Here is a 26,836-nt window from a genome sequence, read left to right on the forward strand (position 1 = left end):
GGCTACAGGTTTAAATGTTAATAGACTCAATCTCCAGAGAATTCACAACTGGTATCTTCAACTATCCAGCAAAATCACAGATAAAAATAAGCAGGTCATAAAAAAATTCTGAGCAGATGGATCACCTTAGTCATGGAAAACTGCTTTGGTTCCGTCTCATAGCCTAGTAAAAGAACAATTTTAATAACTATGAATATTTGAATTCCTAGGGACAGTAGATTATAAGCATGAAGATAAAAGAAAGTAGAGAGATCATCCTAATGATAACAACACTAGCATAAGTAAAAAGTAAAAGATGCTAGTGAATACATAAAAGATCGGGAAAAAACCATCCACAGAAATCAGGGAATATTTAAGTATAGGCGCCAGAAGCTCTACCAACTTCAATAGTCTCCTAAAGTGGCACTACTATGATGTAATAGAGAATTGTCAATGCTGGTAATTATGATCCTCAGTCATCATAAAGGGCTACAAGTATTAAATTATGTCCTTAATTAGAAAGGCTTGGAATTGTACAAAACATAAAGGTTTACAAAATTCTGATTTAGACATGTATAACAAGTTTGGTGCTTTAAAGGATTAAGTTATCCAGAAAGTACATTTATATGGGTAGCTCTTTCCTAGTGGTATCATGTAAATGAGGTGTCACTTCTTATAAAACAGTAACATGGTGTAAAAGTAATGGTATATTTAAAATAACAAATTGTTAAATACTGTATGAATCACCAGTACATAAAAACAAGAAACTGAATTAGACTGTTTCTTGAAGTCTCTAAACAGATGTAGGTGGCTGTGAAGCCAAGAAGCATCTTGTAGGAAAAGGGGCATAACCCTCCCTCCCACAACCTTTATCACAAAATTATGCATAGAGTCCAAATAAAAACAGTGTGCTTGATACAGGCCTGCTGCTTAAAACAGTCCTTTAGAGACTCTCCTTTACCACTAACAAGCTGATATGCTCTCTATGAATATTTTACAAATCCAGCAAGATTAACCTTCCGATTGGATTCCAGTATGTAGGAACTTTCCTCTTTAACTCGTTCCATTTCTTCTTGTAAGGTAATGATCCTGTTGTTTGCAACTGCAAGCTGTGGATAAAATTTTAAAAATAATCTTTTATCTTTTCAAAATTAACATAGTGTTAAGATAATTCATGATCAGCTAGTATGTAATTTTTAGGCTTGTATATTCTTAAAAAGCAAGCAAGCTATAACCCAATAAAAATGTTCTTACAGGGAACTCAAGAGAAATATTTTTCTTTCTCTATTTTTCTGAGACAGGGCCTCACTCTATTGCCCAGCCTGGAAAGCAGTGGTGCGATCTCAGCTCACCGTAACCTCTGCCTCCTGAGTTCAGGAAATTCTCATGCATTAGCCTCCTGACTACCTGTGACTACAGGCATCCACCACCATGCCCAGGTAATTTTTGTATTTTTCATAGAGACAAGGTTTCACCATGTTAGCCAGGCTGGTGTTGAACTTCTGGCTTCAAGAGATCTGTCCACCTTGGCCTCTCAAAGTGCTGGGTTTATAGGCATGAGCCACCACACCCGGCCAAGAATATTTTTAGATGAGGCTAAATAAAAATAAAACATATCTCCTTATTGCTACTTTTATATGAAAAGTTTTAACTTAAGATTATCTCAAGGATGTTCTTATTAGTAAGAAAAAGATATATTTGTTAAGAATGTCTACTTCTAAAATGTTTAATAAATAGGTCCTGTCCATAGGCATAGGCAAGGACTTCATGACTAAAACACCAAAAGCAATGGCAACAAAGGCCAAAATAGACAAATGGGATCTAATTAGACTTAAGAGCTTCTGCACAGCAAAATATCTTTAGAGTGAACCGGCAACCAACAGGATGGGAAAAAATTTTTGCAAGCTACCTATCTGGCAAAGAGCTAATATCCAGAAACTACAAAGAACTAAAACAAATTTACAAGAAAAAAACAACCCCAGCAAAAAGTGGGCAAAGGACATAAACAGACACTTTTCAAATGGAAGACATTTATACAGCCAACAAGCATATGAAAAAATGCTCATCATCACTGGTCATTAGAGAAATGCAAATCAAAACCACACTGAGATACCATCTCACACCAGTTAGAATGGCAATCATTAAAAAATCTGGAGACAACAGATGCTGGAGAGGATGTAGAGAAATAGGAACACTTTTACACTGTTGGTAGGAGTGTAAATTAGTTCAACCATTGTGGAAGACAGTGTGGCGATTCCTCATGGATCTAGAAATAGAAATACCATTTGACCCAGCAATCCCATTACTGGATATATACCCAAAGGATTATAAATCGTTCTATTATAAAGACACATGCACACGTATGTTCACTGCAGCACTGTTTACAATAGTAAAGACTTGGAACCAACTCAAATGCTCATCAATGATAGACTGGGATAAAGAAAATGTGGCACATGTACACCATGGAATACTATGCAGCCATACAAAAGGATGAGTTCATGTCCTTTGCAGAGACATGGATGAAACTGGAAACCATCACTCTCAGCCAACTGACACAAGAACAGAAAACCAACCACATGTTCTCACTCTTAAGTGAGTGTTAAACAATGAGAAGACATGGACACAAGAAGGGAAACATCATACACTGGGATCAGTTGGGGTTTGGGGGCTAGGGGAGGGATAACATTAGGAGGCATACCTAATGTAGGTGGCAGGGAGATGGAGGCAGCAAACCACCATGACATGTGTATATGTATGTAACAATCCTGCAAGATCTACACATGTATCTCAGAACTTAAAGTATAATTTAAAAAAAAAAATGAAAGAAAAATCAATAAATAAATAGGTCCTGTCACACCATGGAACCCATGTGACAAATTCTTCATAAGATCTTTTATAGATTTCTAAAAAGAATTAAAAAATGAACTCCAAAGTTCTAATGCTAAAAGATCTTATTAAGCATTGAGGAGATTTTTTATTTCAATGCCTAAAAAAATCAGGTAATGTTAGTAGCAGTAAACTGCTATGGGGAAACATTTATATCTTTATTTCTCAAAAGAAAAAAGCAAGGCAGAAACACTTTTCCCTTCTCTGCACCTACTAAAACTTCCAGAAAATGTGAAGGTGCCTGCATGAGGCTGGGAGGAATAACCAATCATGCTCCTCCAGCCAGGCTCGTCTCCTTCTCAATTATTATCTCCTCACTAGCAGCAGGTGCAGGCTCTGCTCAGTTCCTGTCCTAACATGGTAAGTACAGAGAAGCTCATGCTTTCTGCGGGCAGGCCTGGAAGCTCAATTCTCTCTCGGATCCGGTGGCCTAAAAATGTGCACGAAACTACTTCTGGGCAAGTTGGTCTCTTCTCTAGATTCAAGTTTGCCCTCAGGAGGGTTGTTTGAAAATCTTGATTTAAGAGAAACTATTAGGAAACCTGATTATGGCTGCAGATATAGGAGGCTTTCCAATTCAGCTTTACCAATAATGAAGTGGACATTTATTTATCTATCTATTTATTTATTTGAGACAGGGTCTCCTCTGTCGCCCAGGCTGGAACATGGTGGCACAAGCTTAGCTAATGAAGCCTTTGTCTCTTGGGCTCAAGCAATCCTCCCTCCTCAGCCTCTCAAGTAGCTGGGGCTACAGGTATGCACCACAACACCTGGCTAATTTTGTGTAGAGATGGGGTTTCACTGTTTCCCAGGCTAGTCTTAACTCTTGGCCTCAAATGATCCTCCTGCCTTGGCTTCCAAAGGGCTGGGATTATAGGTTTGAGTCACCGTGCCTGGCCTGAAGTGGATATTTATATCTTCATCTGCCTAATTCTTCTTAGTCAGTCATTCAAGTTCAAATCCCAGGAGGGGAAAAGAGGTCTCCTATCTTATTCTACTGGCCGTTTTTTTTTTTTTTTTCCTGAGAAAAGATTTTGCCATGTTGCCCAGGCTGGTCTTGGAATCCTGGCCTCAAGTGACCCACCCACCTTGACGTCCCAAAGTGCTAGGATTACAGGTGTGAGCCACCGTGCCTGGCCTTACTGGCCCTCTTAAACCCAAAATGGAAATGAGAAAAGACAGAACTAATGAGCCTTATCTGCTCTCTTAAAGCATATTTTATTTAAGAAAATAAGTGTTATTGGTAAAATAAGTAAATGAATAAATGAATATTTTTAGTATTAAAATATTATAATAAATCTAAGGATGACAAGTCATACGACTGAGGGAATAAAATTAACAACTATATTTATTGAGTGCTTATGATGTGCCAGGTACTGTTCTAAGCCCTAATCATGTATTAAACCATTTCACGGCCGGGCGCAGTGGCTCAAGCCTGTAATCCCAGCACTTTGGGAGGCCGAGGCGGGTGGATCACGAGGTCAAGAGATAGAGACCATCCTGGTCAACATGGTGAAACCCCGTCTCTACTAAAAATACAAAACATTAGCTGGGCATGGTGGCGCGTGCCTGTAATCCCAGCTACTCAGGAGGCTGAGGCAGGAGAATTGCCTGAACCCAGGAGACGGAGGTTGCGGTGAGCCGAGATCGCGCCATTGCACTCCAGCCTGGGTAACAAGAGTGAAACTCTGTCTCAAAAAAAAACAAAAAACAAACAAACAAAAAAACCATTTCACACAACAATCTCATAAAATAATTATTACTGCTATTTCCATGTTACAGATAAAGCAAATCAAGGAATAACCGCTTAAGTAACTGGCAAAAGATTAGAAGACTAGCAAGTGCTAGGTATAATGGCTCATGCCTATAATTCCAGCACTTTGGGAGGCCGAGGCGGATAGATCATCTAGGGTCAGGAATTTAAGGCCAGCCTGGCCAACCTGGTCAAGCCCTGTTTCTACAAAAATCAGCTAGGTGTGGTGGTATATGCCCGTAGTCCCAGCTACTCGGGAGAGTGAGGCAGGAGAATTGCTTGAACCAGGAGGCGGAGGTTGCATTGAGTGGTGTCTACAGTGAGCTGAGATCATACCACTGCACTCCAGCCTGGGCAACATAGTGAGACTCTGTCTCGGGGGGGAAAAAAAAAAAAAAAAAAAAAAAAAAAGCCAGGTGCAGTGACTCATGTAATTCCAGCAGTTTAGAGGCCAAGGTGGGTGGATCACAAGGTCAGGGAGTTCAAGACTAGCCTGGTAAACATGGTGAAAACCCTCCTCTATTAAAAATACAAAAAAAATTAGCTGGTGTGGTGGCACACAGCTGTAGTCCCAGCTACTTTGGAGGCTGAGGCAGAAGAATCACTTGTACCCAGGAAATGGAAGTTTCAGTGAGCCGAGATGGTGCCATTGCACCCCAACCTGGGTGACAGAGAGAGACTCTGGCTCAAAAAAAGTAAAATTTAATTAAAAAAATACAAAATAAGACTAGCAAGTGCCAGAGCGAGGACATGAACCCAAGTAGCCTAGCTTTACAGATCATGCTTAATTGCTATGCTGTACTGCTTCAATATAGTAGCAGCAGAATCACAGTAAAAAAATCTGTGCTGAACATTCCAAAAGCCTATGTGATAAGATTCTAAGGACCATAAGCATAAATTAAAGCTTTAAGATATATAAAATTAAATTTTTTTTTTCCAGAAATGAAGGCCATAGAGCTTCAAAAAAGCCACAGAGTAATAAAAAAGGTATTTTAAAACTGTAACAATGAAAGTGTTCATTTTAAAGAAAAACCGATTAAAAGCATCTTCCTGACTAGTGTTTTAATTTGATTTTATTTAAACTAAATTCATCCCATTGGGGTTTAAGGGCATCATTATAATCAGAAATGAAGAAGGTAGGCCAGGCACAGTGGCTTACACCTATAATTTTACCACTTTGGAAGGCTGAGGTGGGCAGGTCGCTTGAGCTCAGCAGTTCACAACCAACCTGGGCAACATGGCAAGACCCTGTCTCTACTAAAAACAGCCAGGCATGGTGGTGTGTGCCTGTGATCCCAGCTACTTGGGAGGCTGAGGTGGGAGATCACTTGAGCCCAGGGGGCAGGGGTTGCAGTGAGCCATTGTGCTGCTGCACTCCAGCCTGGACAACAGAGCGAGATCCTATCTCAAAAAAAGAAAAAGAAATAAAGAAGGTAAACTCTTTGCCATCTGGATAATGTTATTTCGTATTTTTAGTAAAAACATCTAATGCTATTTAAAGAAAAAATATCTCTAGCTAAGGCTTTGGCAAGTTAGGGAAAAAATCTTTTTATTAGAAGTAAAACATGAGGTTATTTTTCTGTTCTTATTTTATGGACTTTTCTAAGAGTTTTTACATTCTTGTCTATTCTTACCTGATCTTCAGAGTTAACCGTGAGGCTGAAAGGCAAGTGCATTGTAAGCACTCTCATTTTCCAGTGAGGGAACTGGGCCTCTTAGAGGTCAAGTGACTGACTTACTCAGGAGCACATGACTTACATAAGCATGATTTGTAAGCAGAGATCACTGATCTTCTGACCAGAACTCTTTACCTTATCTATGTAATTGTCCCAGGAAGAAAAGAAGGACATAGGGGGTGGGGAGTTTGCCAATCTGGAACATAAATCAATGCCTGGCACATATAAATATTTGTCTAGCTCTTGCACATAAACAGTGTCTGAAATGTTCACTGAATGAATAAATGATGAACGTACTATATGCTAAACATTTATTCTAGGTTAGCCCAGGCAAAATATGCACACAAAATAAACTAAGATACTTCATCATCCAGGCAACATGCCCCTACACAGTCCAACTGGGTAAATGAGACCCCTCCAATAAGCCAACTGGCCATTCTAGTCAGAATAAGGAGTTACACATTACAGTTGATTTTATTTGAAAAGTCAAGTTCTTCCTTTCCAAGGTTACATAAAAATTATTGGTTCTACTAATGCATATTAAATTCTACAAGTCAATCAAAGAATTAACAAAACTTACCTCCTCTGTCAGTTTAGTGTTGGATTTTTCTAATGCATCTACTTTTGCCTGAAGGTTGTTTACAGTAGCACTATCAAGAGAAGAAAAAAAATGGTCACTTTTGGAAAACAGAACAATACCCTGTACCGTCCTTTTTAAACCCTTCACACTTAGCCTTCATTGTATTGTCTAATGTTCACGATTCCTTTTTTTTAGACAGAGTCTCACTCTGCTGCCGAGACTGGAGTGCAGAAGTGCAATCTTGGCTCATTGCAACCTCTGCCTTCTGGGTTCAAGAAATTCTCGTGCCTCAGCTTCCTGAGAAGCTAGGGACTATAGGCCCGCACCACCAAATCCAGTTAATTTTTGTATTTTTTGGTGGAGACAGGGTTTCACCATGTTGCCCAGGCTGCTCTCGAACTCCTGACCTCCAGTGATCCGCGTGCCTTGGCCTCCCAGAGTGCTGGGATTATAGGCATGAGGTACCACACCCAGCCTTAATGCTCACAATTCTTGACCTCTAATCTTACAGAAGGCAGTGTCTGCTTCAACTGCTGTATCTTTGGCATTTGAGTTTTAATTCAGTAAGTATTTATTCAGTGAAATAAAAGAGTTCATTCCCTATGCAGTAAACTTTAAAGTTTGTCTACATATGATCATAACAGGCTATATGAATTAAGTGCTTACAAGCCCTCTTCTAAATTATGTCATTTGCATTACTGAATGTATTCCTTTCAACAACCGTTTATGTTAGGTATTCTCAATTACAGTTAAAGAAACTAATGCAAAGAAAGAGCAAAGAATAGTGCCATTGTTTATATTTCATTGTGAACTGTAACCATATTTTGCTTGGCTAACATCTCCATAGTTTATTACAGTCATTATATTAGTTCTCGGTCCCCAGAGAAAATATACTTAAACTACTGAATTTGCTAGGTGGAACCAAGACTACTCAAAATGTCACTGATAGCAGTATAATCATAAGTTTTATTTAAATTAAAATGTCTACTTTTTCATAAGAGAACTACAAACAAGATAATAATTGATGAATACATTAATTATTGTTCAAAATTATTCACTAGTCTTAACATAACAAGAACATCAAAGTACTTGAGATTACTAGTAGTTTTTGGATAGCTCTTCTCAAGGGAGAGAAAACTGTTTCATGTTCTGTAAAGTTCTGAAACTACAGTCGGCTCCTCTTATCTATAGTTTTGCTTTCTGTGATTTCAGTTACCTGCACTCAACTGTGGTTCAAAAATAGATGAAAATAATACAATAAGATACTCTGAGGGAGACACTGCATTCATATTTCTTTTGTTATAGTCTGTTGTTAAAACTGTTCTATTTTATTATTGTTGCTAATCTCCTGCCTTGCCTAATTTGTAAATTAAACTTTATCACAGGTATATATGTAGAGGAAAAAAACACAGTATATGTAGGATTTGGTACTGTCTGTGGTTGCAGATAGTACCAAATGTATACCCTCCACATAAGGGGGAACTACTGTACTTGGTGAAAACTTGCCGAATTAACTGTAATAATGGTGAAGGGTAAATTAATGCTATTAATTCAATGTATAAATGAGAAATGCAGGGAAGCAAAATAGGTATTTTTTTTTTCTTTTTAGACAGGGTATCACTCGGTAACCCAGGGTGGCCTCACAGGTAGCTGGGACTACAGGTGCACACCCAGCTAGTTTTCTTGAGTTTTTTAGTAGACAAGGTCTTGCTATGTTACCAGCTGGTCTCAAACTCCTGAGCTCAAACGATCCTCCGGCCTTGGCCTCTCAAAGTGTTGGGACTACAGGCTTGAGCCACCACACCTGGACGATATGATTAATTTAAAGGTACTAATGTAATGAGTGGTTTACCCAAGATCAGTCCTGAAATATGTGACTATATATGCTAAACAAAAAGCTACCAATTTTCAACTGTGTATGTTACATATTTTAAAAATTTTTTTTTTTTTTTTTTTTTTAGACGGAGTTTTGCTCTTGTTACCCAGGCTGGAGTGCAATGGCGCGATCTCGGCTCACCGCAACCTCCGCCTCCTGGGTTCAGGCAATNCAACCTCCACCTCCTGGGCTCAAGCGATTCTCCTGCCTCAGCCTCCCAAGTAGCTGGGACTATAGCCACACACCAATGTGCCTGGCTAATTTTTTTTTTTAAATGATTATTAAAAGCCAACTAATTTTGTATTTTTAGTAGAGACGGGGTTTCTCCATGTTGGTCAGGCTGGTCCCGAACTCCTGACCTCAGATGATCCACCTGTCTCAGCTTTTTAAACTGCTGGCATTACAGGCGTGAGACACCATGCCTGGCCCTCCTTTTTTTTTCCTGAGACAGAGTCTCAATCTGTTGCCCAGGTTGGAGTGCAGTGGCACGATCTTGGCTTACTGCAACCTCTGCCTCCCTGGTTCAAGTAATTCTCCACCTCAGCCTCACCAGTAGCTGGGATTACAGGCATGCACCACCATTCCCTGCCAATTTTTTTGTATTTTTAGTAGAGGCAGGGTTTCACCATATTTGCCAGTTTGGTCTCAAACTCCCGACCTTGTGAAATACCTGCCTTGGCCTCCCAAAGTGCTGGGATTACAGGTGTGAGCCACCATGTCCAGCCTGAGTTGTTTTTTTTGTTGTTGTTGTTGTTTTGTATTTTTTGAGATGGAGTCTCACTCTGTCGCTAGTCTGGAGTGCAGTGGCGCAATCTTGGCTTACCGCAACCTCCGCTTCCTGGGTTCGAGCGATTCTCCTGCCTCAGTCTCCTGAGTGGCTGGGACTACAGTTGCACACCACCATTCCTAGCTAACTTTTGTATTTTTCGTAGAGATGAGGTTTCTCCATGCATTGGTCACGCTGGCCTCGAACTCCTGACCTCAGGTGATCTGCCCACCTCAGCCACCCAAAGTGCTGGGATTACAGGCGTGAGCCACCGTGTCCAGCCGGCAACCAATTACTTTAGAGAGACAGTTAACAACTGCCCGACCATCACATGTTGTCGCCTGATATTCCTGGTTGGGGGGGCCTCTCCTCCCTGCTCCTGGCTGGCTGGCTACTTACTGTAACAACGTCCCACTGTTGGCTCCACCAAGGACTTACGGAAGCCGACTGAGGCTCCAAATGGCTCTGGGGAGATTCAGTATTATTACTCTATAAAGAAAAAGCTGCCCCGCCTCATGGCCTCAGAAGTCAGTCAAGAAATGGGGATTTAGATAAATAAGCAGTTTAGAAAGGGTGTTTTGTTTTATTTTGTTTTTGTTTTAACAGGGTCATACTCTGTTGCCCAGGCTGGAGTGCAGTGGTGTGATCACAGCTCACTGCAACGTCTGCCTTCTGGTTCAAGTGATTCTCTTGCCTCATCCTCCTGAGTAGCTGGGATTACAGGCATGCACCACGCCCGGCTAATTTTTGTATTTTTAGTAGACACAGGGTTTCGCCATGTTGGCCAGGCTGGTCTCAAACGCCTGGCCTCAAGTGATCCACCCACCTCAGCCTCCCAAAGTGTTGGGATTACAGGTGTGAGTCACCGCGTCCAGCCCCTTCTCTCATATTCTTTCATGATGAGGCCAACTAATTCCAAAGCCAAAATTCCTAGTTGCCCAGAAAATCGAGTTTCCCTATCCTTCAGGCCTGGAACTGCTTCATTCCAGGAGGTGAGTGCAAAATATTTGGGCTCTCTGCTACCACTGCTGCAGGAAGGAGAGGGCAAAACTACGTTTCCACTGTACAGCAATGCAAACGTTCCTGGCACACCGAAAACGTGAGCAGCTGACGCCTCCCACGTGTTCACAACGCACTGGCCCTAAGCGAATTTGTTGAGTTCCTACGAGCTGCTACTGGCGTATAAGTTCTGTGGTTTGTGCATTTTGTGACTGACATGCTAAGGCACAGAGAGGTTGAGTCAGTTATCCAAACGCATTCAGCTGTAGTGAGGGGTCGAGAGTCTGCCCCACACCCCTCACTCACTGCCCTTCGGTCACAGGATGAAGGCCAGGCACTTGCAGGGCTAGCTAGAGGCCGTTCTGTCCAGCCTGTCCCAGGTCAGCTGCCATGCCCACCCACTCTGGCAGGAAGGCTGCTTGCGGCCTAAAGACCAAGTCGAAGGGGGAGTACGGCCGTGTGAAGTTGGCCAGGTAGATGGTGTCCCCACCCGTGAGGTAGGCAGCCCAGGTTCCAAAGGTGCCCACGGTGATGATGGTGTGATTGCACTGTGTCAGCAGTGCAAAGTCCCTGGCAGGTGAGCCCTGGAGGCCATTCCCGGCAAACACCACATCCCCGAGGGAGCTGTTGATCGTTTCCCGGCACCAGGCCATGTCATCGCTGGCGACCACAAAGACCGGGAGGCGGTAACGGGCCCGGAACCAGTCCAGGGCCCGCTGCAGGTAGCCCCGGTCAGCTAGCACCCCCTTCCACACGCGCGGCATGACACGGACGTAGTCCCCCCGGCGCACATGGACCCCCACGAAGGTTGCCTGTTCCGCCCACCTGGACTGCAGGCCCCGCAGGAACCTCTGGGCCTCCTCGCGCACGTGGTCGTGCAGGGTGAACTCCTGGAGAATCTCGTGGCGGAGGTGGTGGTAGAAGGTCCAGGAGCTGGGGTAGCCCGTGAGGCGAACATAGCGCCCCGGGATGTGGCGGTACTCCTCTTCCATCCAGTCGTTCAGATGGTAGTTCTGCCAGGGGATCCTGCTGGCCGTGGTGCTGTGCAGCACCGGCAGGGTAATTCTGAAGATGGGGGCCAGGGCGCTGTGCATCTGGGCAGGGATGAAGGCGGGCCGCCCATTCAGCTTGGCCAGGGCGTACAGTGTGGCGTACTCGCCCATCTGGTTCCCCAGGCGGCCCTTGGAGTTGATAGTGAACAGTCCCTCCTGGGGGAGGTGTCTGGGGGCCAGGACCACACGGGCTGAGTATGCCCAGGGTGCGGGCACTAGAGCCAGGCGCTGGTGGCAGTGGAAGACGGTGGATACCACGAAGATGGCAAAGAGGAAGTAGACGGTGGAGAAGGAAGGGCGGGTGGTCCAGAATCCCTTGATGGCTGCTGGGAGGAGAGAGGACAGGGTCAGGAGGGAAGGCTAGGGGTACAGGAGTCTCTCACCCACCCCTGGCCAAAGTCATTCACTCATGCACTCAATCCATCCATCCAACCCTCTGTCCTGAGAGCCAAGGTGCATGGGAGAGACCTCAGAGCACAGAGTCTGGGGTCTTTCCACCTGCGACTGAGTTCCAGCCGGAAGTCCCAGCCTCACCAGCACCATGTGGCTTCAGTCAAGTTACTGCAGCTCGCTGAGCACAGTGGCTCATGCCTGTAATCCCGGCACTTTGGGAGGCTGAGATGGGAGGATCACCTGAGCTTGAGTTCAAGAGCAGCTTGGGCAAAAAAGTGAGATCCTATCCCTACAAAAACCAAACAAACAAAAAAACAACTTTTAAGGCTGGGCATGGTGGCTCATGCGTGTAATCCCAGCACTTTGGGAGGCCAAGGCAGGCGGATGGCCTGAAGGCAGGAGTTCCAGACCAGCCTGGCCAACATGATGAAAGCCCATCTCTACTAAAAATACAAAAATTAGCCAGGCGTGGTGGCAGGCATTTGTAATCCCAGCTACTCAAGAGGCTGAGGCACGAGAATTGCTTGAACCTGGGAGCCCAGGAGACGGAGGTTGCAGTGAGCCAAGATTGTGCCACTGCACTCCAGCCCAGGTGACAGAGTGAGACTCTGTCTCATAAATAAATACTTGCAGAATATCTATTACATGCCAGGCACAGTGCTCAGGGCCAGGAAGCCAGCAGGGGACAAAACAGACAGGAATCTTTGGTGCCTGTGCAGAAAGAGCATGGTGGGCCCAAGTTCACGGGCAGACTCTGCCTTCTGCAGGCTGGTGACGTGGAGGTGTCATTTAACTCCTCCTCCATGAAATGGGGCTGCCACACACCTGCACTGCTAAGTGCTAATTGTTTCCTGACGCTATTAGTGGGTGTTGTGGATTCAAGATGACCATAAACTCCTGGACTCCCTTTCCCTTGAATCTGGGTGGGGCCGTCACTGCCTTGAGCAGTTTAATACCGGGCAAGCGAAACTGTGTCCGTTTCTGGCCCAGGACTCAAAAAACTAGCAGCTTTCACTTCTTGCCTTGGGAATGTTCTCTCTACACTATCATGTCAAGCTGGAGAGTTCAGCTTTTGTTTTTTGAGACAGGTTCTCGCTGTTACCCAGAATGGAGTGCCAGTGGTGTGATCATAACTAGGCTCAGGGATCCTTCCACCTCAGCCTCACCAGTAGCTGGGACCACAGGCGTGTGCCACCACACTCGGCTAATTCTGACATTTTTTGTGGAGATGGCGTCTCACTATGTTTCTGAGGCTGGTGTTAAAGTCCTGAGCTCAAGCAATCCTCCTGCCTTGGGCTCCCAGAGTGCTGGGATTACAGGTGTGGGCCAGTTTTAGCTTTTGTACGTAGGGCTGTGATTAGCTCCTCTTTTTTTTTTTTGAGATGGAGTCTCACTCTGTCGCCCAGGCTGCAGTGCAGTGGCGCGATCTTGGCTCACTGCAACCTCCGCCTCCCAGGCTCAAGTGATTCTCCTGCCTCAGACTCCTGAGTAGCTGAGATTACAGGCTTTTTGAGTAGAGAAAGGGATTCACCATGTTGACCTCAGGTGATTCCCCCACCCTGGCCTCCCAAAGTGCTGGGATTATAGGCATAAGACACTGTGCAGGGCCCAAATGTTTATTATTACATGAAAAACAAACTGAAGATAAAGAAGGTTCACTTCTACAACCAACTAATCTGTAATAGACAAAAGTTAAACAGCCAGCTTTTTCAGTTGAAAGATAAAATTAAGGCCCCATATCTATACAATTACCAAAATAACAGTGAGATAATTTTAGCTCAATGTCAAAAATTAAAAATATCAGACTAATTATGTTTTTAATGGCTAAATTTATAAAGAGTATAGATGTGCTTCTGATCTCTAATTACTAAGTATCATAATGAATATTTTAAAACTGTTTAACATAATTTTAGATTTACAAGAGGAGGTATAAAGGCAGTACAGAGTTCCCATGTACCTTCACTCAGTTTCCCCTAATGTTAACATTTTACATAACCTCATGGTGCATATTTCATATTGCCAATTTTAAGCAAACTGAGAAAGTAATCCCTCTTGTCAAAATGACTACGTTTAAAAATCTACTATAAGAGATGGAGAACTGAAATCCTCTAGAAAATTTTTATTTTATTTGCCCCTGGAACCACATAGCAGGAAAATTATTAAACAAAACAAAAACCCTTTTAGTGTTTAATGGTAGGCATAATAGTCAGATATTTTTGGCAACACTTTATTAAAGCTATATGATTAGAAATTCTTTCAGCAAATCTGTTAAAACAGTGTTGTTATAAACTTTAAATACTACCAAAGGAAAATAAATACTACATCGGGAGAAAAGAAACCTATTTTTTTTGTACGTACCCTTCACTACCTTTACTGCTGTTCCCGTCCTTGAGATACATTGAAAAATCTATAACTCCAACCTACAGAGATAATTTTCAGATTTTAATATAAAATTAGATATTCTTTACAAGCCATAACAAAATGTCTCTAGGCACTCAAAACATAATACAGTCATGACAATTTCTAGACATTTATGATTAAAAATTTACTGTTTTACTTTTAGTTTAATCAAGTATTGACAAGGGTTGGAAGTAAAAAATCAAGATTTTGTGTCAATAGGACTGGAAGACCAGATCATAACTAAAACAGTCAACAGAATACTTAATATAAATAAGGTCTAAAGTTTCTCTTTTGCTTATTTCAGGTATTCCACTACTGAATCCTTATTTATTTTTAGAAATAACTTTTTAAAAATTAGCACATTTCCCCTGTAGAAGTTTCAGAAAATACAGCTAAACAAAGGGACAGTAATATTAAACACTCATAATCCCAACCACAGGAAGATGACCATTGCTAACATTTTGGTGTCTATTCCTCCAAACTTTCACTGATGTACATGTCTTCATTTTTCAAGACTGCCATTTTATTACTTAGCTTATTTCTTTTTAAAAGATCCTATTCCCCTTTCTATTTTACCAGAACAAAACATAACGGAAGTCTGTCATAGTATTTCATACAGAATGGGTGAGAAGTAATCAAAGAGAAAACATTAGCTTTATTTACTGGGCAATTAATATGTGCTAGGCCCTGTTCTAACTGCATTACATCAAGGAATCTGAAGCACTAAGAAACTAAGTAATTACAAAATATATTCAGCTAGAAAATGAGGAAGCCAGAATCTGAACCTAGGCAGTTAGCTTCAGAGCCTTTACTCTTAACTACCATGCTTTAATGGCCTTTAGTACAGTTGGTTCTCCTTATCAGCAGCTCCTAAAACCCAAAGGACAGAGAGGGCTGACTGTAAGGGGTTTGAGCATCGTGGGTTTTCATAGCCATGGAGGTCCTGGAAACAATTCCCCCTGGATACTGAAGGACAACTGTACAGTTGATCCTTGAATAACACGACTTTGAACTGTGCAAGTCCACTTATACAAAGATTTCCCTCCATCTCTGCCACTCCTGAGAGAGCAAGATCAACCTCCTTCCTCTTCCTCCTCCTTGTCAACCTGGTTAGTGTGAGGACCTTTATGATAATGTGGTTCCTTTATGATGATCCATTCATTTAAGTGAATGGTAAATATATTTTCTCATCTTTATAATTTTCTTACAACATTTTATTTTCTCTAGCTTACTTTATTGTAAGAATACAGCATATGAAATATACAACAGGCCAGGCACAGTGGCTCATGCCAATAAACCCAGCACTTTGGGAGGCCAAGACAGGAGGATTGCTTGAGCTCAGGAGTTCAAGACCAGCCTGGGCAACATGGCAAAACTGTCTCTACAAAAAATACAAAAAAATTAGCTGGGTGTGGTGGCATGCTCCTGTAGTCCCAGCTACTCCGAAGGCTAAGGTAGGAGAATCAATTGAGCCTGGGAGGCAGAGGTTGCATCGGAGCTGAGTTCACGTCACTGCACTCCAGCCTGGATGACAGAGTGAGACTTCATCTCAAAACAAAACAAATATATACATATAAATGTATATGTAATATACAAAATAGTATTAATTGACTGTTTATGTTATCAGTAAGGCCTCTGGTCAATCGTATGCTATTAGTACTTATGCTTTTTGGGAATAAAAAGTTGTATTTGAATTTTCTACTATGTGGAGTGTTTCTACCACATGGTGTCCCTAACCCTGTAATACACCACACACACACACACACACACACACACACCCCTCGTTTTACTGCACTTTGCTTTTTGTACTTCACAGATACAGCATTTTTTACAAATTGAAGGTTTGTGGCAACCCTGTGTCAAGCAAGGCTATTAGTGCCATTTTTCCAACAGCATGTGTTTGCTTCATGTATGAATTTCACGTTTTGGTAATTCTCACATTTCAAACTTTTTCATTATTATTATATCTATTATGATCATCTGTAATCAGTGTTCTTTGATGTTACTATCAAAATTATTTTGGGGCTCCATGGACTACACCCATATAAGACGGCAAGCAATCCATAAATGTGTGTGTTCTAACTGCTTTACTGACTGGCTGTTCCCCAGTCTCTCTCCCTTTTCCTTGGCCTCCCTATTCCCTAAGACACAATGATGCTGAAATTAGGCCAATTAACAACCCTGCAATGTCCACTAAGTGTTCAAGTGAAAGGAAGAATTGCACATTTCTTACTTTAAATCAAAAACCAGAAAGAAGCTCAGTGAAGAAGGCATGTCAAAAGCCAAGACAGGCCAAAAGGTAGGCTCTTTAGGCCAAACAGCCAGGTTGTAAAAGCAAAGGAAGAGTTCTTGAAGGGAATTAAAAGTGCTACTCCAATGAATCAATGAAAGACAAGAAAGCAAAACTGTGAGGGGGAAACCCCGCAAGAGCTGAGGCAAAGGTCTGAGGCCTCAGTCAACTCTCATATAAATACAGAATTAGAAAAGAATTAGAGATATAGTTACACAGTTATTCCTATATATAATCATAATCACATAGCTATTCACATGTCATCATAAATATATACATAAATATAAACATATAATCTTTATCTTACTAATAAGTCTCAGATCAAGAAGTATGGGACTGAAGTGGCATTGGAAAAACAGGTGACCCTAAGGCAAGATGCTGTAAGCCCTCTGTCACGCCCACATAAGGGCTGCTGGAGAGCGCCCTGGCTGTGCAGCAGCACCAGCGCTGTGAAAGTGCCTGCTGTTTAGCCAGCTAGGGAAGAAGACATCCAAGATGGCTGAGAAGTCTCCTTCCTCGGGGGAGTAAGGAGAAAACTCCACTCTTCCAAGCTCTTGCGGTAGGCCTGGCTGCTGTCAGGGAGGCATACAGACATCCGGGGGCTTAAATCTCTCTGTGTGATACTGTGCTTCAGCGGTCACATTCCATGTCTACTTTTATGTTCTGCTTCCTGCTACCTGGTTCCTCTTTCTTAAAAGATAAGAATTAGTAATTAGTAACATAAATCTTAATGACCTTGCTATTTCTTGACAAGCATGAAAAAAGTGCTGATGCCTTAGGTTTTCTCCTTGCCTCAGCTTCTTGAAAATCCTGGATGGAAAAACAACCTAATTTTTTATATTCACATCAAAATGGAAGAAAATCCTGTTTATGACTCATAGAAGATGCCCTAATTTGGTTGGTTTAATCTAATCAATTCAATTCTGAGACAGCAGAACTCAGAGTGATACACATGAGAATGAGTATCTTTCCCATACCTGAGAGTCCAGGTCTTCTCCTTTCATACAGAAATTGGCGTCAATGACATTCAGACCCACGAGCAGACCAGCAATTATGGCTCCTTCTTCTTCCATCATGAGGGCATTGGGTTCATAGAATTCACTGTAAGAGAAATCCACAGAATTCCTTATTGTAACAAAAATCTCAAAAAAACCAGTGACATAGTCATAAGACAAGGACAAAAGTGTTTGCTTCATGGTTGATTACAGTCACCTACAAAAACAATAAAAAGACTGTAAAAAGAAAGTCTTTAGTAAATATTTTATTTTTAGATAATAGGTGGCTGTTCGCAAGTGGCACTGGTGAAAAAAATTTTTAAAAGAGAAAAGATAATAGGTGTATGAATATATTATTTAGATAATAGTCTGGCAGAAAGACATGTGATTGAACACTACTGTGGTTGAGGCAGGTATTCAGACTTTTTTGACATATTTGTATTTGTGATGCACCATCAGATAATTTTTCAATCTTTTATGTATCTTAAAACATTTGTTTGGTAGCTGGGTGTGGTGGTTCACATCTGTAATCCCAGCACTTGGGGAGGCCAAGGCAGGAGGCCTGCTTGAGCCCAGGAGTTTCAGACCAATGTGAGCAACACAGTAAGACCCCATCTTTACTAAGAGCAAACAACAAAAAAATTCTGAATGGATAAAAATTATTGGCTGGGCACAGCAGCTCATGCCTGTAATCCCAGCACTTTGGGAGGCCGAGGTGGATGGATCACATCGCTTGAGCTCAGGAGTTCCAGACCGGCCTGGTCAACATGGCGAAACCCTGTCTCTACTAAAAACACAAAAATTAGTGGGGTGCAGTGCAGCATGCCTGTAATCCCAGCTACTCAGGAGGCTGAGGCAGGAGAATTGCTTGAACCCAGAAGGTGGAGGTTGCACTGAGCTAAGATGACGTCACTGCACTCCAGCCTGGGTGACAGAGTGAGACTCTGTCTCAAAAAAAAAAAAAAAAATTCTGGCTGGGCGTGGTGTCTCATGCTTGTAATCCCAGCACTTTGGGAGGCTGGGGCAGGGTGGATCACAAGGTCAGGAGTTTGAGACCAGCCTGGTCAATATGGTGAAATCCGATCTCTATTAAAAATACAACAATCAGCTGGGCATGGTGGCAGATGCCTATAGTTCTGGCTACTCGGGAGGCTGAAACAGGAGAATTGCTTGAATCCAGGAGGCAGAGGTTTCAGTGAGCTGAGATCATGCCACTGCACTCCAGCCTGGACAACAGAGAGAGACGCTGTCTCAAAAAACAAAAAAAAATTATTCAAAATCCATAGATAATTAAATACTGCTTATAATGCACCTAAATTACTAATACACAAAAAACCAGTGAACATAATTCATATGATCTAACTATTGTATTCCTTGGTGAGTTAAAAACCTATGTCCACACAAAAACCCACATACATGTGTTTATAGCAGCTTTACTCTTAATTGCCAAATTTTGGGAGCAACCAAGATGTCCTTCAGTAGATGAATGGACAATGGCATATGATTGAGCACTAAAAAAGGGATCTGTCAAACCATGGAGGAAACTAAAATGCATATTACTAAGTAAAAGGTGCCAGTCTGAAAACGCCATGTACTGTATGATTCCGACTACATGACATTCTGGAAAAGGCAAAACTATAGAGACAGTAAACCCCTAGTAGCCACAAAACAATCACAGCACGATCAGTGGTTACCAGGGGTTGGAGGACAGAGAGATAAATAGGTGGAGCACACAGGATTTTTTAGGGCAGTGAAAGTATTTTGCATGATATTATAATAACATATGGATACATGTCATTATAGTATACATCTGTCAAAATCCATAAAACATACAATGCCAAGAGTAACCCTAATGTAAACTATGAACTTTGGGAGATAATGATGTGTCAATTGAGGTTCACCAGTTTTAACAAATGTACCACTCTGGTGTGGGATGTTGATAATGACGGAGGTTGCCAGGGGGGAAGGGGATATATGAAAAATCTCTGTACCTTCTACTCAATATTGCTATAAATTTAAACCCACTCTAAAAAATAGTCTTTTAGATATTTTTTCTTCCACCACCTCCCCCCTTTTTTTTGAGAAGACGTCTCACTCTGTTGCCCAAGCTGGAGTGCAGTGGTGTGGTCTCAGCTCACTACAACCTCTGCCTCCCAGTCCAAGCGATTCTCCTGCTTCAGTCTCCCGAGTAGCTGGGATTACAGGCATGCGCCACCACACCAGGCTAAGTTTTGTATTTTTAGTAGAGACAGGGTTTCACTATGTTGGCCAGGCTGGTCTTGAACTCCTGACATTGTGACATACCTGCCTTGGCCTCCCTAAGTGTGGGTATGACAGGTGTGAGCCACTACGCCCAGCTGTCTTTTAGATTTTTAAAAAAAAGCAAAACGGGCTGGGCACAGTGGCTCACTCCTGTAATCCCCACACTTTGGGAAGCTGATGCAGGTGGATCACTTGAGGTTAGGAGTTCAAGACCAGCCTGGCAAACATGGTGAAACCCTTTCTCTACTAAAAATACACAAATTAGCCAGGCGTGGTGGCGCATGCCTGTAGTCCCATCTACTCGGGAGGCTAAGGCAAGATAATTCCATAAACCCAGGAGGTAGAGGCTGCAGTCAACCAAGATGGCACCACTGCACTCTCACCTGAAGTGCCTCAAGCCCTCCAAGTAGCTGGGTCTATAGGTGTGCACCACCATGCCTAGCTAATTTTTGTATTTTTTTAGTAGAGACAGGGTTTCACCATGTTGGCCAGGCTGGTCTCAGACTCCTGGCCCCAAATGATCTACCCACCTTGGCCTCCCAAAGTGCCAGGATTACAGGCGTGAGCCACTGCATCTGTCCAATTTTGTGCTATATTTGAATTTAATGCTACATGTCAAGTTCTTGTCTTACTGAGCCTGAACACATGCTGAGATGCTTTCTGTTTTCTGTAGGTAAGTCTTGGCCTGCCCTGGAAAGGACCAATATATACCACAGCGACAGACAGAACACACATAGCATAAATCTTCCATTTGGGAGTATATGTGTGTGAGGTATAAGAGAAAGTATCAGTGAAGCTGTTAGGAATCAACTGTTTCTGATCTACAACAATGGCAAGCTTATGTGGTTTGACTATATGATGTAGAACATGCCAAGGAAAGAAGTTCAAGACGGTGTTCATACCTGAGAAGTTCTTTCTTATTGATCAAAGCTTTCATATATTCTGAAAGTTTCTTTTGCATTAATGCCAAACGAAGCCAGGCTCTTCCTCTACCCACTGGAGTCCTACAAAAACACAGAAATCAAACAACTAAAAACATAGGCACCAGAAGCAAAGACTACAGTAGAATCAGTTCACTTATTCTTGCTAATGGTGTTCCAGTGTAACAAGTGCACTGAGGTGCTCCTCAGGACCTCTCCTGGCACATTCCTATGCAAGGAATTTTTGTGTGTGGGCTAATGTGACCCGAGGGGGTGTTTGGGACAAATGCTTTCATAAAGAATTACTGAATGTGACTATAATTTGAAGACACAGCCTCTGAGAGACCCAACTAAAAATGTTCCATCAGATTAGTAAGAGCAAATCCTTATAAATTCAGTGTGGATTATATAAATGTCCAAAGCATGAATGTAGACACAAGCAAGCTAGGCCTCTATCTGATTAAAATTAAACTACTCTAATTTGGGAAGGTAATCACTACCTTATAATTCTAAGGCAGGTCTACAGGCACTAGCTCTTCAGATTGATTTGACAGCTGTTTTAATGTTGACTCTCAAACCCCCTAAATGCCTTTTTTCCCTAAGTCAAGTCCAGCATGTCACCCCCTTAGATAAAATTGATTGAGACTCACTACGTGATTCTCTCAAGTGCTTTAACAAATAAGGAAATGTTTGGTATTTCAACATAAAGATAACCTTTCTTAAATGAATAATTATCCCTCAAGAGCACATTTTTCTTAATATTCTATATACCAATTCTCTCACATCAGCACCTATTCATGACACCATGCATTCTGGATTGTTATAAAAGAAATCATTAGAACATAATTGTCTTTAATCTCGCTCTTCTAGGGATAGTTAATAAGAATCCTGTTCCTGAGAAACAGAATTCAACCTCAGACTTACTTAAGTCCTGGAAGATCTTTAACACTTGCTGTTATCTCTGCGGCTTCTGGAACAAGCTTTTCTACCAGTTCTAGAGGTCCCCAGAAGGATTTATTTTGTCCAAGAAAAGTTTTTTTAGCTAAGGTAACAAAAATAAAGCAGTATTTTAATATTCTTTACAAGGTAAGCACTCTCTCAACACACACACAGACACACACACCCACACACCTTTTCAGGAAACCAATCCTAGGTTATAAGATGGTTTTAGATTCATTCATGCTTTTAGAATAGATAATATTTTGTGAAAATAAAAAATTCTCTACTTCCTAGGACTTAGCCTTTCTTCTTTCAAGAACAATTTGTGACCTAGCCCTATAATATAATAAAACATTTTAACAATATAGTGCCTAAAACTGTGTGGTATTAGTGACGAGAACAGTTCAATAGAAAAGAATATGTAATCCAGAAATAGGCTATGGAATATTGGGAAGTTGGTAAGCACAGGCACAGGGATTGAAAAAAACAACCAATCAAACAAAAAACAATAAAAAAAGAATATTGGGAAGGTAGGAAGAAAGGAAACAAGGGTGAACTAGAGCAGGTACTGCCCTCAAAAGCTTATAGTTAAGTGGAAAGAACACTGAACCAAGAGTCAGGAGACTGAGTTCTAGCACCTACTCTGCCACAACAAAGTGTGTGACCTTGACCAAGTCATGTCTCATTCTGGGCAGGCCTATTTCCACCTGTCAAACAGTACTACTGTATTGGACTTGATTACTTAGAATTGCCCTTCTAACTCTAACATTTAATGATCTGTATTTTGTAAGCTCTGTTAAGTCCATTGAGTCAACCACAACCCTACTCCCACACAGACTGCATTCCAATGGATTAATATTAATTCAAGCTTCTTATTCTTTGGCTCCACAAAGAATGCTTTCTTCTAGAGCATGCATTGCTAGGAAACAGCTGGATACATATTTGCATTCTGGGACCATAGCCTACCTTTCAAGCCATGTTTCAGACAGTGTTCCATCACCACAAAGAATTGCTGGAGAGGTGCATAGTCAGAGTCAAGAGTCCTTCCCAGGTTTAGAGCTGATTCAATCAGGCCCTTGATACTCAGCTTGGCCATGTTCATGAGGTTCATGCGTTCGTTAGCCATGAGATAATTAGGATCTGCAGGCAAAGGGGAAGAAGATGAAGCCTGGTTACTAGAAATAGCACATTTTAAAATTCAGTATTAGTTGTATTCTTCTCCGTCATGTACTCACTGTGAAAAAAATGCCACTCTCCTTTAAGAATATCCTCAATTGCCGGGCGCGGTGGCTCACGCCTGTAATCCCAGCACTTTGGGAGGCCGAGGCGGGTGGATCATGAGGTCAAGAGATCGAGACCATCCTGGTCAACACGGTGAAACCCCGTCTCTACTAAAACTACAAAAAATTAGCTGGGCATGGTGGTGCGTGCCTGTAATCCCAGCTACTCAGGAGGCTGAGGCAGGAGAATTGCCTGAACCCAGGAGGTGGAGGTTGCGGTGAGCCGAGATCGCACCATTGCACTCCAGCCTGGGTAACAAGAGCGAAACACCGTCTCAAAAAAAAAAAGAAGAATATCCTCAATTAAAAAAAAAAAAAGAAAAAAAAAGAATATCCTCAATAAAGCAGTAAAATAAACTATTTTATCAATTCTCAAGCCTTGAGTTGTCTTTTTTTCTTTTTATTTGAGACAGGGTCTTGCTCTATCACCCAAACTGGAATGCAGTGGCATGATCACAGCTCACTGTAGCCTGAACCTTCTAGGCTTGAGAAATCCTTTCTTCTCTGCCTTTCAAGTAGCTGGAACCATAGGCTCACACCACCACACCTGGCTAATTTTGGTATTTTCTAGAGAGACAGGGTCTTGAACTCTAGAGCTGAAGTGATATTCCCACCACGACTTCCCCATGTGTTGGGATTATCAGCGTAAGTCAGTGTGCCTGGCTGAGTAGTCTTTAAATACTATCACCACTCCCTCTGCTACCACCCTAACCTGGGTGCTGAGTGTCTGTCTTATACTCCCCACTGTACTACCTTCACACTGATCTCTCTGCTCCCATTCTTGCCTACCCCTCTTTTCTCTGCATAATTTGTGAAGTGCTCGAAAAATAAAGCCTCAATGTAGGAAAAAAGGGTAAAGGGCTTAAACAAATTTTGCATTATGGTATTTTATTATTATTTTTTTTTTTTGAGGAGGAGTCTCGCCGTGTTGCCAGGCTGGAGGGCAGTGGCGTAATCCTGGCTCACTGCAATCTTGCCCCCCACGTTCAAGCGATTCTCCTGCCTCAGCCTCCCGAGTAGCTGGGATTACAGGCATACACCACCAAACCCAGCTAATTTTTGTATTTTTTTAGTAGAGACAAGGTTTTACCATGTTGGCCTCGATCTCCTGACCTCGTGATCCACCCACCTTGGCCTCCCAAAGTGCTGGGATTACAGGTGTGAGCCACCGCGTCCAGTCAGAATTTCATTATTCATTAAACTATTAAGTAGCATTATTAGTATAATGCAGTACTAGAACTTAATCAACTCCCACATTGTTAAGTCTTAGCATACAGTGTATGGCTCACATCAACCAGGCAGATAAACTCTATGGGGGAAGGGGCTAAGTAACACATGTTATTGTACTCATTACCTTCATTTATTGGTGCTTACCCTGTGCCAGGCACAGGGGGCTGCCCCTTACCATAATCATCTCCATCTCTCCCTACAACATGGTGTGAGACAGTCACCAATACAACAATTTTACAGGAAAGGAAAATGAGGAGGGTAAAGCTTCAACTACTCTGCCCTGACTCACTGTATAACCTCAGGCAAGTCACCATCCCATTCTAGGTCAATCAAATAGCGGCAGCTGGCCTACGGGCAAAGCCAATGATCAATGACAGAGCCAGAGTCCAGACTCCATACCATGTGTTCTTCTTGATCATGACAATCCACTTATAAACAAACTGGTTACTCCTAATAATGTTTATCCTTCTCTCCTCCTGACCATTCTTTTACATGACCATTTTACCTACTCATTCTCTCATGATATTTAGGTATTCTCCCTTCCTTGAGGTGCTAAAGCAGGCCCATAATAGCTAAGTGGTCCAAGGTATAATCATAAATAACGGAATCTGGACCTGGATCTGACATGAAAGCTAATGCTCTTTACATTATGCCATATGCATCCTCCCAAACACCAAATATATCAAATTTCTACTGAAAACTAAAGAAGGCCTAGAACCCTATGAAGTATTCCCATTTCTTCTTAGGAAGACTAAAAATACTAATAAAGCTATGCTTCCATAATACAAATAAGCCACTTAACAACAAAAAAAGGCAGACTGTTTAATGCAAATTATCCCAAGCAATGTTCTTCAGATGTTTTTATTTATACCTGCTTTCAAAGTTAAATGAGCACAGTCAAATGGTCAAATTCTAAATTAATCTTCTCATTAAGTTTAAGGACTTAGGGATTTGCAATTCCAACCATATAAATCTTGGCTTGTTGTCATGTTGTCTGAGGTTACTTTTGGAGAAACACTTTATGTGAGAGTTGGAATTGGTATATATTACCATTAATTATTTCTTGCATAACAACAAATGTTTTAGGGCCATAGCTTGAATGTGGCTCTCTTTGTTCATGACAGAGCAACTTGTCAAGGGTAGTATCCTCACAAGAGGACAGAAAAATGCATGGAAAATTACGCTCTGAAAGACAGACATGAACAGACATTAATTTCCATTTATTACCAGCATTTATGTACATTCTAGTGTTTCTGACCTCCTATAATCACTGAAAGAAAGCAATAGGGCAGGGATGTGGGTATGAATGTGTGTAGAGAGCTACTAGCCTTCCCACCGAACACCTCCCAATAGATGGTAGTAGTAGAGTATGATTGGAGCTAGATAACTGTCTGCCCATAGGTAACTTTGAGGCATTCACTCTGCCTCAAGCCTGTAGACCATTAATTCAGGAGCATATGACAAGATTAAACAATGCTACTAGTCAAACTTTACAAGCTGATTCCAATGTAGTGAGAACTAGCCATGTGAGGAAGAGATAGTCTTGGGTTCAGTAAAAAGTATCATACTGAGACATTTTTCCAGAAGTAGTGATAGAGTTATACCAACCCATCTACACTGTCTCATCTTGTTCATATAATCAGCAGCAGAAATGTTTAAGACATCTGGCTGAGGTCTGAGGTGCATGAACTATAGAGAGGTTAACCAGCCTCTATGGAAATTAAATTTCTGATACCATTGACTCCATTACTAAGGTGCTATAATCTATTTAAATTAACTTCCACCAAACATAAACAACCCACCCATTCTTTAAAAAATACTACTCTCAACCTTGGCACTGTTGACATTTTAAGCTAGATAATTCAATTTTACAGGGCTTTGTTCTGCAAACTAATTTTCGCAACATTCCAGTAGTGGTTAAAACTAGATGTCGGTAGCACCCTGCAGTTAAGACAACCAAAAATGTCTCCAGACACTGCCAAATATCCTTTGGGAGATTAAATCATTCCATATTGAGAACTACTAATCTAAACAAGTGAAAGTCAAACAAAAATCTGGTATAGTAATTTAACCGTTAGATATAAGAGCTTAAAAGCAAAAATTCACTTCAGTTAGAATGGCTATTGTTAACAAGACAAAAAATAACAAATGCTGGTGTGGATGCAGAAAAAAGGGAATTCTTACACATTGTTGATGGGAATGTAAATTAGTATAGCCTTTAATGGAAAACTGTACAGAGGTTTCTCAAAAAACTAAAAATAGAACTATCATATGATTCAGCAATCCCACTAGTGGATGTTTATCCAAAGGGAGGGAAATAATATAACAAAGAGATATCTGCATTCCCATCTTTAATTCAGCACTATTCACAATAGCCAAAATATGAAAGCAAACTAAGTGTCATCAACACGAATAAAGAAATGTAGTATACACACACAAACACACACACACATCTTCAATATGGTGTATATATATATACACAATTCAGCCATAAAAAGAATGAAATCCTATGATTCATGGCAGCATGGATGAGCCTAAAGGACAATATGTTAAGAGAAGT

The 26,836-nt window shown here is 41.6% G+C and overlaps 1 protein-coding gene across 1 annotated transcript in view; it reads right to left on the bottom strand.

The window, feature by feature from the left end:
• The window catches only part of RUFY3 (RUN and FYVE domain containing 3), a 103,499-nt gene that overhangs the window by 23,753 nt on the left and 52,910 nt on the right, over window positions 1-26,836 (bottom strand). The window contains exons 2-11 of the mRNA XM_017501675.2: window positions 22,733-22,906; window positions 21,752-21,869; window positions 20,810-20,911; window positions 17,628-17,751; window positions 14,319-14,380; window positions 13,587-13,636; window positions 10,914-11,893; window positions 10,683-10,735; window positions 6,875-7,031; window positions 996-1,088 (exon numbers count right to left, since the gene is read on the bottom strand). Coding sequence (XP_017357164.1) covers window positions 996-1,088; window positions 6,875-7,031; window positions 10,683-10,735; window positions 10,914-11,893; window positions 13,587-13,636; window positions 14,319-14,380; window positions 17,628-17,751; window positions 20,810-20,911; window positions 21,752-21,869; window positions 22,733-22,906 — 1,913 coding nt within the window. The remainder of the gene's footprint in view (window positions 1-995; window positions 1,089-6,874; window positions 7,032-10,682; window positions 10,736-10,913; window positions 11,894-13,586; window positions 13,637-14,318; window positions 14,381-17,627; window positions 17,752-20,809; window positions 20,912-21,751; window positions 21,870-22,732; window positions 22,907-26,836) is intronic.

This window comes from Cebus imitator, unplaced genomic scaffold (assembly GCF_001604975.1).
Source record: "Cebus imitator isolate Cc_AM_T3 unplaced genomic scaffold, Cebus_imitator-1.0 Scaffold283, whole genome shotgun sequence".
NCBI lineage: Eukaryota > Metazoa > Chordata > Mammalia > Primates > Cebidae > Cebus > Cebus imitator.